The 13,530-nt window shown below is 42.8% G+C and overlaps 1 protein-coding gene across 7 annotated transcripts in view; it reads left to right on the top strand.

Moving 5' to 3' along the window:
• Window positions 1-13,530, top strand: part of trim2a (tripartite motif containing 2a) — a 64,333-nt gene that overhangs the window by 32,393 nt on the left and 18,410 nt on the right. For 3 of the 7 annotated variants that reach the window (XM_029750130.1, XM_029750134.1, XM_029750127.1), the window contains exons 2-5: window positions 7,327-7,508; window positions 10,027-10,267; window positions 10,844-10,995; window positions 12,973-13,153. In XM_029750130.1, coding sequence (XP_029605990.1) covers window positions 7,372-7,508; window positions 10,027-10,267; window positions 10,844-10,995; window positions 12,973-13,153 — 711 coding nt within the window. In that variant the 5' untranslated portion in view covers window positions 7,327-7,371. Of the gene's footprint in view, window positions 1-3,911; window positions 4,188-5,748; window positions 5,861-7,326; window positions 7,509-10,026; window positions 10,268-10,843; window positions 10,996-12,972; window positions 13,154-13,530 lie in introns of those variants that run through there. The other 4 variants (XM_029750131.1, XM_029750129.1, XM_029750132.1 and 1 more) reach the window with 4 other exon arrangements.

Raw genomic sequence — 13,530 nt, 5'->3', positions numbered from 1 at the left:
CTTTAGCTAGCTATGACAATCGGTTTGTATTGCTAGTACTTTATGGATTGGGTTTATAGTTCATTGTTTAGCTAGCTAATGTTAACGTTACATGTCTAAACAAAAGACCCTAAGTTAAATCTTGCTGTCGGGTGTCTATATTTTAGAAATATTAAGGCATATATAGATATTTCAACCATTTTTTTTATTATATATTTTTTTAGGAATAAGCAAAGGCTTTTGACTTCTGGTCAAACAGATGGAAAAGGGGTCTTAGAAAACCTGTATCAGAAAAAGTCTTAAAAGGTATTAGAAATGCATCAAAACATAATTTTGAGGTAAAAACCCTTGTCAACTAATATCAACACTTTTTTATATTTTGTTTTGGATACATTTTTCTGCCTTCTGTACATTTAAGAAACATTGCTTTGTGCCTCAATTCCGTCACCAAAAACCCACATATCTTTAAGATATTTTCTATTTTCTTTCCCTCATGAGGAGGGAGGATAATACAAGTTCACAGAAGTAACAAGTAAAGGTAAACCTATCAATTAGTTAGTGTTTTTACTGTTATCAATTTTGTTTATGAATTATTAAGTGATTTAAAACTGATTAAGTGAATTATTAAGTGATTTAAAACAAAAATTAGTAACAGAATTTCTGCAATTGAATTGGCTACAATGGGAAATTATAATAGTCACAAACCACAGTTGGGTTCACAAGTTGGGACAGCACAGTAAAGCACAGTATAGTACAGTAAAGAAAAGTATAGTACAGCACAGTGGAGTGCAGTAAAGAAAAGTATAGTACTGAACTGTGGAGTACAGTACACAGTAGAGCACACGAGTTAGGTACATTAATGTGCTGTATTGGACTCTACTGAACTCTAATGTGCTCTACTGTGCTCTACTGTGCTGTACTTTGATGTCTAAACTTGTGAAACATAGATGTCTATGATTGATTTATATTTGATCCGGACCAACCAAATGTGGTCTTGTTTGGGGGCAGAGCTCATTAAAATAATAGCCAGTGTTAAAAATAATACTCAAATATGAAAGGAGGATATTCCATATTTATACCTTTTGTGTACCTATTTAGGATACATCACCATGAAGATAATTACATTAATATCCACAATTATGGATTTCTGTGTAAAACAGATCAGGGACCCTTGATGAAATTCTGTTACCGCATTTCCATTACAGGGTGTAAATCCACATTTAATCTAGTTCAATAACCAAAAGAGATTTTTTTCAAAGTCATTGTGTCATCTTATAGCTAACATCCCATTCTTTCTGCCGACATCGCTGAATCTTAATTCGGAACAGATATTTAAACATATTTAAAACATTTAGATATTTTTAACGTGGACTCAAGGACATTTGACCAAAATTCTCTTACCAAACTTTGCCTCTGCACAGTTCCTCCAGTAAATGTGTTTTTGTAAAATGTTCAGTGTAAATTGTTAAAAGTCGTCCTTGTGCATAGAGTTGTATGGTTTGTTAAACTTTGCAATCAATGGTTTTCTTTGGTTTACATTTTAAGTGAAAAATCTGAGACTCAACGCAATTCCATTACCATGGAATTGACAATATCAAGCTATCCTACAAATCCTTGCAGAAAAACATCATTATTTTGCAGTGCACGTTCTTGGCATTCCACATGCACATTTTGGCGCGGTTACTAATGTGTTGATGACTCTTCATTCTGAGTTGTATAGTATTAGCAGCAAGAACTCCTTTGAAAGCCAGATAATGACACCCTATTCCCTGTATAGTGCACTGCTTTTGACCAGAGCCCTATGGGCCCTGGTCAAAAGTAGTGCACTGCACTATATAGGGAGTAGGTTACCATTTCGGACTGAGCTTTTGTGTGTAAAGCCCTGGATTGGAACACTCGCCATCAGTATGCTATGCTATGAGCCTGTGGCTATGGGTCAAGTTTGGTCGAGTGAGTTCTGATTCAGACCCAATAAAAGAGGAGAAACCTTTCATTGAATACAGTCTTGTTTAGTGGATTGTTTTCTTTTCAACCCTATTTTGGCTTTACGTATGCTCTGTTTTTGGGAGACATTAAGGTATAAGAATGTGTAGCATGTGCATAATGGTTTGGACAAAACACTAGTTCAGTCTTCTGTCTGCACTTCTTGGAAAAGAGACTTTCTTGTTGTGATGCATCTCAACTTGAAATGTTGCAGGCAATGAATTGGATATATGCTTGTGCAATTGTACAGTTGCCCTTATTGGTACAGCTCACGCAATTCACTTCTATAAAAGCCTTTCCAGTCTCTCTGTCCATCCATCCATCACACATAGGCCCACGTGACCTGATTCTAATTTCTCTAGATGTCTACTAGCCTCCCAAGCATCCTGGTAATCATGCAGTACTGTCCAGAGCTGTGGTCAAGTGGGTAACACTCCTGGCCAGTACATGCCTCCTCACTGGAGACCAGGCTTCAATCCCGATCTACACCCTTCGTCCTGTGTCTCCGTTTTATCTCCCTATCGGTTTCATGCTATCTGAACTCCAGCTAAGAGGGAAATTCTAGCCTGAGTACCAGTCTGTTTGTTCCATCATGCCACTCCTTGGTATGACAAGGACCAGGCTAGTGGAATTCCACTTTCCTTTTTAATCATAGTACTTAAGGACCTGCTCAATGAGTGAGATGAAACCTGCCGTTTCATTACGCAAGAGCAGAGAGGGTGGTATCACGACCCAGCTGTGTCCCAAATGGCATCCTGTTCTCTATATAGTGCACTCCTTTTGAACAGGGACCTTAGGGACTATAATAGAGAGTAGGATGCCATTTGGGATGCAGCCCAAGTCTACGCAGAAGGCTTGAATTGAGAATAAAGACTACGTTATTTTTGTCACATTTGAATACTGTCATCTTTCTGGATGCCCTCACAATATTTTGTCATAGACAGAAGCCAGCAGCTTTGCCATATCTTAGTTATTTTGTGATCAGATGAAGTGTCTTGTCATTTCTAATGCTCGTACTACCTACCGAGTTGCTGTTGACCTCAATTCCCAGCTGTCGCTGTTTAGACTTGACATTTGTGTGTGTGTGTGTGTGTGTGTGTGTGTCTGCGACTCACTGTCTGTGTGTGTGTTAATTTATTTGTGTGTGTCTGTATTTGTGTGTGTGCATGCCTGTGCCATTGAGGCTGCCTTTTTGATCTAGGCCGACTGGCAGCACACTGCTTCTCTCTCGCTCGTCCAGTGTTTACCAAACTCGGTCCTCAGGACCCCAAGGGGTGCAGGTTTTGGTTTTTGCCCTAGCATTACACAGCTGATTCAAAGCTTAATAATGTGTTGGTTATTTGAATCAGCCGTCTGGTGCAAAAAACAAAAGTGCACCCCGGGGGTTCCCCGGGACCGAGTTTGGGGAACATTGCTCTAGTCTTGTTCACTCTCTGTAGTCTCTCTCTATCCTTCTATATATTTTCCTCTTCTTTAATATCTCCCTGGCTTTCCCATGCCCTATCAATGTTTCACTCTTCCCTGCTCCCCCCTTTATTTTTCCCTACCTTTATCTCCATCTCCCTGTCTCTCTCTCTCCGCCTGTGCAGTGAGTCAGCAATATGGGTATACACACACGCACACTGCTGCTCCCTTTGATCCTGTTAGCTTCTGCCTCATTGGTTGCTGAGCTGACCCACGCCGGCTGTTCCCTGTCTCATTGGTCACTCTTCAAGATGCCAGCCAATCCGCTCCCTGCTGCTTACTGACGCTGCTGCATCCCTTTCCCAGGATCCTTTGCCAGCTCTTCTGCAGTGAGCCAGCATTAACTTGAGAGAGCAGGAGGGTGGGAGGTAGGGATGGGGAGAGGGAGGGATATATAGGGTGAGTGGAAAACAGAGGGGAGAGAGAGGGAGACAGAAAGAGGGTGATGGGAAAAAGGAAAAGCGACAGTAAGAGGGAGGGAGGAAAGCGACAGAAGGAGGGAGAGGGGAAGAGATGTAAGAGATTGATTGGCTATGAGTCCAGACATAGGTCTACACTGTTGGCTCTCGTGATTAATCCTCCTCTCTCACTCTAACTCTCTGCTCTTGATATGTGCCGTCATCAGTTTTCAAGCTTAGCAGCTCTTTAAGCAGCTCATAATTTCTTTGCTCCCTGGACAGGACTGTCTTTAGAGGGCAGAAGCATGCGCTGCGTTTTAAGCCGAGGATGACTCCGCGATGGTAGGGCTCCTACAGAACGCGGTGGGTAGATGGCACGGTGGCACAGTCTTATGTTGGCATGGGTAGCTCTGGGTGGGTGACAGTGTCACTTACTATATCGACTTAGTGGTGACGCCTGTTGATTGTTGTGACTGAGTGTTTGGGATAGGGATTTTAGAGTGATTTATATAGTGTCTTAGCAATATCATCACATTCGGGCGATGCACTGTATATGCCGGAGTAATGGATTTGTGGTTTTCTTTATTGATTTGATTGATTGGTATTGGGCATTTTCAAATAGGGTCATTGTTAATGCTGATATCTACAGATATCTATCTACGTTTTCTCATGTAAGTTGCACTCGGCTTCTCTGATTGGTCAAGATAATTTGACATCTTTCACAGAAATCTACCTTTTGTCATCAGTCATCTGTTGCCTATGACACTCTGCTAGAAGCATATTGATGGATTAATCAAGCAGGATTTATTTAGCTGCATTTCAAGCTGCCTTACATAAAGATTATGTAACGGCGAGACCTCCCTTTGTGAGATGACAGGAGTTTTGTATTTGTTCTGTGTTTTGGTGTTGTCTTCGTTGTGTCTGTTGTTGTGTCTGAAAGAAGGATTCGTGGAACAGTTTCATAATCATCTTTCATGCACTGCAAATCCACCTAGATATGCAGCGATGTTGAATGGAATTGATAAGTCAGGGATTGTGGTTCATCAAATCATTTATTTGATTGACAAAGCGTTCGTTGTGCTGGGTTTGTGTTTGCATGTACCGGTTGATTTTTTCAATGTGAAAATTGGGATCAACAGTATACTGTGTTTTATTACATTCCCTTGAGATATTGAGTGTTATGATTAAAAAAAGCTGACGCACACCCCAAAAATATTCCTACATAACCTGGTTCAAGCATTCGTTATGTAACCCTGAAGAAGGCACGGCGTTGCCGAAACATTGGTTACTAGGTTTACCCATTCAATTGTTGGAAGCATTTAATTGAGAGTGTGCGAATCTCTTTCTTTGTTTATTGAGTGTTATGGTGTCATAAATCTTCGGGGTTATCTCAATACACCATGAACCATATTGTCATCCTCTTTAAGGTCCCGAGTCCCCACATGTGGAGAGTTAACCCATAGTTGACCAATGAAGTGAAAAGGACTGTGTAATGACGTAATACCAAAGCTTTCCAGATAAATCTAGCTTTTTAAAAAAAATCTCAATCCACCGCTTGGCTTAAAACCCACTAAGCTTCAAGGGCCGCACAACCAAAGTTATGTAAATATTGTAGCTTAGATAAGGTAGCGACAGACACTATGAAGGACTTGACTTCTGCTGTGTACTGTCGAGTAGTCAGCATTTAAGATTTAAGCGAACTATATGGAAAGGGTTAAACCACATGAAGGGGCTGACCTCTTCTCCATCCCGGTAGCCATGACAACGGTTTTCTTTTTTCCTGTCAAGCTATTTTCTGGCACATACTGTACAAGATATCAGCGAGGGAGGGAGAGTCTCCCTCAGGGCCTTTTTCTACAAGCGGCAGAGGCGTCCTGTTTCTTTGCCTGTCCTAAATACAACCTGAGACGGCTAGCTAGCTGACACACATGCTTTGCTCACACTGAGTCCACCCTGGCCTTGATGTTGATGGACCGGACTGGACCAAATTTGAACCTATCATAGACACGTTTCACAAGATTGGATAGCACAGTACAGTGAGTAGAGCTCAGTACAGTACTCAGTACAATCTCTTGAATCTGAGGCCTGCTTGTATTGAACAGTATATTGTACTTTACTTTTCCTATGGCTCAGCACTCAACTCTGTCCTCAGTGGCATCACTAAGCTTCTACTGTACATGCTCTGCTTTGCTTTCACTTTGTTATCAAATATTAATAACTCAGTGCTTTTTCTGGAAACATCCACCTAGCATGGCACTGAAGCCATAGCAAAAAATCTATTTTGAGATCATCCAAGCCCCAAATTGAGTTATTGATCCTGGGTAGGGATACCAGATGGCCAGCCTAGGCCTGGGGCTCCTGGAAAGTTTCTTCTTTGAGGGGTACTGACAAGGGCCAAGGCCCCAAAACCACTGTGGATATATTTTTCTTTCTCTCCTTATTTTTCGGGGACGTTCTACTCTTCTGTGGCTAGTATCCATAGCCGGAATTGCTTGGTCCCCAGTTGTTGGCTCTACTGTTGCTATTCAGCTGGTGCCATGGCCTGAGATTGACCTCCTACCTGTCTTTTTCCCCCCTACCAGCCATGGGTCATGTTCGCCTGGTCCCAAATCTGTTGGTGCTTTTGGCATGGCAATGCCAAAAGTTGGCAAGGTGGCACAAACGGGTCTGGGACCAGCCCCTGGGGATCAGATCTGTTCCCCAAGCAGCCAAAGCCACAGCATCTGTGTCTCATTTGAAATGACTGTGATTTAGCCAAAATGCCAAAAGGCTAATTTCTTTTGGATGGTCGTAGTTGTCAATCTGTATGCTTTTGTTTTATGTAAGTCATTGAGTGAGCAGTTAACTTCTTAGGTCTTATTCCATGTTCTTTGAGGGTTATTTTATTTCATGGACTTGTTGATGACTACTACTAAGCAGTACAATATCATAATGCCATTGTGTGTGATGGTTATGTCCTTAGCTTTATAGGCCATAGGCCATATTGTGGGAAATATTATTTAAGATCATACATTAATACTTGGACCCTCTGCTGTTCATATACATACTGATATGTGGACTATGTTGAGATGTTTTGCTGTTTCTGTGACAGAACTGTGATTTGTGTGTTTGTGTTTGGCATTTCCTGTCTCGGTGAGGGGCAGGATGGGAGGAAGCAAGCAGTTGACGTGTGTCTCCTCCTTTTACCTTTGTCTCTCTTTCCAGCTGATTTGTGTATCTGTGAATTTGCCTTTTGATCTCTTTGTGTGTGTGTGTGTGTGTGTGTGTGTGTGTGTGTGTGTGTGTGTGTGTGTGTGTGTGTGTGTGTGTGTGTGTGTGTGTGTGTGTGTGTGTGTGTGCGTGCGCACACTAGTTGGAAATGCGAACAACGTTTTGGACACTTCTGTATATGTGTGTGTGCATACCTCCAAAACCCACTTCCCTCTATGTCGAAGTCTTAACATGGGCATCCGTGCGTATGTGTGTGAACCCCTCTAACCCCCCTCTCTCTGTCTCTCTCTAGGGTGCAGGGTGAGAGGAAAAGGGAACTTTATGACAGAGTATTAGGATGGCCAGTGAAGGCTCCAGTAGCATCCCCAGCCCTGTGGTGCGACAGATCGACAAGCAGTTCCTGATCTGCAGCATATGCCTGGACCGCTACGAAAACCCCAAAGTGCTGCCCTGCCTCCATACCTTCTGTGAGAGGTGAGGTGTGTGTGTGTGTGTGTGTGCGCGAGCGCGCGCGCTGCCTGTCTCATTTTTGTTCTATATGTCCAGTTTGGGAGAGTGCGTGAGCTTGATTGTCTTCAAGAGTGTGATTTATCGGTTGGCAAACGTGTGAATATTCTGCCAATTAAGGGTGATAGAAAGTGATGCTTGCTCATCACACAGCCTTGGATTAAAGATGACCTAACCAAATATGTATAAAGTGTCTTTCCTCTTGTCATGGATAGGGAACTTAGCTGAATATAGAAACGAAATATTGTAGCTTCACAAAATGTCTGTCTTTTCTATGACTACATTTGGTCTGTCCATGTCACCCTCCTAGACTAGCTGTCTTTGTCCCTGGGAGAAGAAGGGAGAGCTCAGTGCCTGTCTCTGCCTGTCTCATTGTTCTGTATAGCATCTAGAGCGTGACATTACTCAATTAGACTTGATGATGCTGTTGTACCAAGATGCTCTCGCTCGCTTTTGCTCGTTCTCTATCTTTTGCTTGGTTTCTCTCCCTATCGTTGTCTCTTTCTCCTTCTGTCTTTGTCTCTGATTGTCTCTCTCCCTTCTCTCTGTCTTCTGTCTCTCAACTACCCTTCTTCTGTCTGTCTTCTCTCCCATCCTCTTTTCCCCACTCTGTCCCTCTCTCCATCTGTCTTGTCTCTCTCTGTTCATTTCGGAGTCAGTATGGTGCAGGCGACTGTGTGCTGAATATAAATATTCAATTCGTTTTTGAGGGGCAGAAAACATTAACTTGATTGACATGTTAGGTTTTTCTTTCATTTTAATTCTGTGTTGACTTTCATGACCATCGGACAACTTAATTAATCAGTGAATTAAACAGTGATTAAATGAATCAGCGTCTCTGTGAAAATTGTATACGACTCGATAGAATGAAATCAAACTAGCAATTCAATAGGCCATTTAAAGTCGTTTTTTTATATATATATACTGTACAGTCGTGGCCAAAAGTTTCGATAATGACACAAATATACATTTTCACCAAGTCTGCTGCTGATATTGCTGCCAGTAAGATTGCACCTAAATCAACCATTTATCGGACCTTCAAGAAATTCAAGGAGAGCGGTTCAATTGTTGTGAAGAATGCTTCAGGGCGCCCAAGAAAGTCCAGCAAGCGCCAGGACCGTCTCCTAAAGTTGATTCAGCTGCAGGATCGGGACACCACCAGTACAGAGCTTGCTCAGGAATGGCAGCAGGATGGCCTGGTGTCAAGAAGGGCAGCAAAGAAGCCACTTCTCTCCAGGAAAAACATCAGGGACAGACTGATATTCTGCAAAAGGTACAGGGATTGGACTGCTGAGGACTGAGGTAAAGTCATTTTATCTGATGAATCCCCTTTCCGATTGTTTGGGGCATCCGGAAAAAACCTTGTCCGGAGAATACAAGGTGAGCGCTACCATCAGTCCTGTGTCATGCTGTTGGGTTGCTTCTCAGCCAAGGGAGTGGGCTCACTCACAATTTTTCCTAAGAACACAGCCATGAATAAAGAATGGTATCAACACATCCTCCGAGAGCAACTTTTCCCAACCATCCAGGAACAGTTTGGGGACGAACAATGCCTTTTCCAGCATGATGAAGTGATAACTATGGCCCGGAAGCTCCACAGACCTTAATCCCATTGAGAACTTGTGGTCAATCCTCAAGAGGCGGGTGGACAAACAAAACCCCACAAATTCTGACAAACTCCAAGCATTAATTATGCAAGAATGGGCTGCCATCAGTCAGGATGTGGCCCAGAAGTTAATGCTAGGGCAGATTGCAGAGGTCTTGAAAAAGAAGGGTCAACACTGCAAATATTGACTCTTTGTATCAACTTCATGTAATTGTCAGTAAAAGCCTTTGACACTTATGAAATGCTTGTAATTATACTTCAGTATTCCATAGTAACATCTGACAAAAATATCTAAAGACACTGAAGCAGCAAACTTTGTTGAAATGTATATTTGTGTCACTCTCAAAGCTTTTGGCCACGACTGTATATATATATTTTGTTGGATCTTTTTCTGGGCTTTTGTTCTTCTGCCATAAATCAGGTACCTAAACGTATTGTGGGACTATCTAGGGCTAGGCAGTGTGTGACTGTGAATCCCACCCCTTCATACAATGTGTTCTAGAGTCACTCACTGGTATTATAAGTCAGTGTTGTTGGTGTGTGGTGGAAAAAAACCCATGTCTGCCTACTACAACCTTTTAGGATTTGATCTTGTAAAGCAGTTTTTTTCCTGATTCAAGCAGAACATACTAGATGAGAGTCATAATAACATAGATGTACGATACATATGTCTGTTGTTGCATCCCAAATGTCAACCTCTTCCCTATTTAGGCCACTACTTTTGACCTCAGCCCATTTGGGACGCAGACATGTAGCCTGTGTTTTCTGTCATAACCGGTATTAGGGCTGTGGTGGTATAGAAATAGTCTACAAACACTAGTAAGTATATCCACATCTGACATTTAACTCCACCCTTCTACCCGCCTCTCTCCTCTCCAGGTGCCTGCAGAACTACATCCCGGCCCACAGCCTGACGCTGTCGTGCCCCGTGTGCCGCCAGACGTCCATCCTGCCGGAGAAAGGCGTGGCGGCGCTGCAGAGCAACTTCTTCATCACCAACCTGATGGATGTGCTGCAGCGGCCCCCCAGCGACAGCCGCAGCCAGGAGAACACCGTGTTGGAGACCATCAGCTCTGTGGCCACGGGACAACCGCTCTCCTGCCCCAACCACGTAGGAAATGTAGGATAATACGACAGATAGACTCTCTCTCACACACACACACAGATAATAACTTCCATCCATCAATGTCCATATAACGTTATTACTCTAGTAAATTATTCTACCGATAGGTCACCTTGAAATTACAGTGATGGTCAAGGAATCTCACCAGGAGATTCCGTGACATTCAACTCTCTCTCTATCTCATCACCATAGCAACAGGTTTATTTTTATGGGCTACTGGCATGGGGGCACTACCACACTGGAACTGAACTCTGAAGTGGGGATAATGACTTGCTTCAATGCTTGATACAGAGGTTTACAACAGGGTGTGATGTTTTGGGGAAAAAAGGATTTTAGATTACTTGTGTGGTGTTTTTTTGAATATAGTTAAGAGGAAATAAATATTAGGGTTAGTAAATATCTACAGTATTTTGTGCCCTAATATATTCTGGGAATATTTGGGGAGTGCTTTCGCACACCTGCACAGTATGCATTTGCAATCATGTCAGAGGGAAGGAAAGGGTAAGGAGAAAACGGATTCTCATACCATTCCTTCACCTTGACCTTTTAAACTCTTGCTTTGCTCTTGCCTAGGTGATGGAGTTCTACTGCCCACCGTGTGAGACAGCCATGTGCCAGGACTGTACGAGCGGCGAGCATGCCGAGCACCCCACTGTACCCCTCAAAGATGTGGTCGATCAGCACAAGGCCTCACTGCAGGAACAGCTTGACGCCGTCAAAAACCGGTAGGGGCCAATACATACCCCTGGGGGACACCAAGACGTTATATGACATATTTACATCCATATAAACAAATTACAACCAGAAAATAACCATTTAATAATAATTATGACATCCAATTGCACTGGACACAGTCAAAAATAGGTAATGGCCCAACACACACCCCTGGGGAAAGTGGGTTAATGGCGCCATCTTTGGTCTTATTTGTACACAGAATACATCATATGTTCTTCCCCAATTTGCACGAGTGTATTGATTTTTCCTATTAGAATCAAAGTCCTTCATCTACCCATTTTGGACCTTAGACTTTTTCCAAATTTTGCTACATTACAACCTTATTTTAACTTTGATTAAATAAAACAAATTCCTCAGCAATCTACACACAATACCCCATAATGACAAAGCAAAAACTGTTTTGGGGAAATTTTTGCAAATGTAAAAAAAAAAAAAAAAGTATTCAGACCCTTTGCTATGAGACTTTAAATTGAGCTCCGGTGCATCCTGTTTCCATTGATCATCATTGAGATTTTACTGGAACTTGACTGGAGTCCACCTGTGGTAAATTCAATTGATTGGACATGATTTGGAAAGGCACACACCTGTCTATATAAGGTCACACAGTTGACAGTGCATGTCAGAGCAAAACCAAGCCACGAGGTTGAAGGTATTGTTCGTAGAGCGTCGAGACAGGATTGTGTCGAGGCATAGATCTGGAGAAGGGTACCAAAACATTTCTGCAGCATTGAAGGTCCCTAAGAACACAGTGACCTCTATCATTGTTAAATGGAAGAAGTTTGGAACCACCAAGACTCTTCCTAACTCTTCCTCCCCCGATAAACTGAGTTATCGGGGGAGAAGGGCCTTGGTCAGGGAAGTGATGTTCACTCTGACAAAGCTCCCGATTTCCTCTGTGGAGATGGAAGACACTTCCAATAGGACAACCATCTCTGCAGTACTCCACCAATCATGCTTTTATTGTAGAGTGGCCATACAGAAGCCACTCCTCAGTAAAAGACACATTAATTCCCACTTGGAGTTTGCCAAAGGGCACCTAAAGACTCTCAGACCATGAGAAACGAGATTCTCTGGTCTGATGAAACCAAGATTTAACTCTTTGGCCTGAATGGCAAGCGTCACGTCTGGAGGAAACCTGGCACCATCCCTACGGTGAAGCATGGTGGTGGCAGCATCATGCTGTGGGGATGTTTTTCAGCGGCAGGGATTGGAAAACTAGTTAGGATCGAGGTAAAGATGAACGGAGCAAAGTACAGAGAGATCCTTGACGAAAACCTGCTTCTGAGCACTCAGGACCTCAGACTGGGGTGAAGATTCACCCTCCAACAGGACAACAACCCTAAGCACAAAGCCAAGACAACACGGAGTGGCTTCGGGACAAGTCTCTACATGTCCTTGAGTGGTCCAGCCAGAGCCCGGACTTGAACCCGATCGAACATCTCTGGAGAGACCTGAAAGTAGCTGTGCAGTGACGCTCCCCATCCAACCTGACAGAGCTTGAGAAGATCTGCAGAGAAGAGTGGGAGAAACTCACCAAATAGAGGTGTGACAAGCTTGTAGTGTCATACCAGGAAACTCAAGGCTGTAATTGTTGCCAAAGGTGCTTCAACTAAGTACTGAGTAAAGGGTCTGAATGCTTATGTAAATGTGCTATTTTTTATTTTTTATTAATTAACAAACTTTTTTTTTTAAACTAGTTTTGCTTTGTCATTATGGCGTATTGTGTGTAGATTGATGAGGGACAATTTTAGAATAAGGCTGTAATCTAACAACGTGGGAAAAGTCAAGTGTCTGAATTCTTTCCGAAGGCACTGTATATGTATCAGAGGCAACCGAAGCATTATCCCCGATGGCCCAATAGTTTGAGGGACAATGCGCTCCATCCTTCAAAGTGATGTAGTCACAGTCAGCTAATTTTGACCTAAGACTGATTGCACCCAACCTCTGACTCCCTCACCTTCCTTCAGGCTGCCTGAAATCGACTCGGCCCTGCAGGTGCTGTCGGAGATCCTGCAGCAGCTGACCAATCAGAAGAGCTCCATCGAGGGGGACATCCACACCACGTTCGATGAGTTGCAAAAGACCCTGAACGTCCGCAAGAGTGTCCTGCTCATGGAGCTTGAGGTCAACTACGGCCTCAAGCAGAAGGTGAGGCCCCCAACATTTGATAAATGGGGGGGGGGGGGGGGGGGGGGTTGAGTGGGACGTTAATTAGAACCTTTTCTTGTGGGTTTCTGATTGTTTTGGCAATTTGTTTAGTCCACACAGTCAATATGATACGAAATTAGAGGCAGGTGGTCAATGAAGGTAAGTAGATTAATGATTAGGAGATAAAGGAAATACATTTCTAAACATGGGCATAGTTTTTAACCAAGAATGAACAGCATTATACTCAGAATGTAAACAAGAAAAATACTGAAAGTAGATGCTTCCCAATCTGAAAATCTAGTATTTATTGAAAGCTATAGGTGGTAATTTTACAACAACTGAAACGTTTTCTGATTCCAATGTGCCTTCCTAGAAAT

This window comes from Salmo trutta, chromosome 4 (genome assembly GCF_901001165.1).
Source record: "Salmo trutta chromosome 4, fSalTru1.1, whole genome shotgun sequence".
NCBI lineage: Eukaryota > Metazoa > Chordata > Actinopteri > Salmoniformes > Salmonidae > Salmo > Salmo trutta.
The sequence above is the reverse complement of the archived record's forward strand: the minus strand, read 5'-3'. Positions and strand labels throughout refer to the sequence as shown.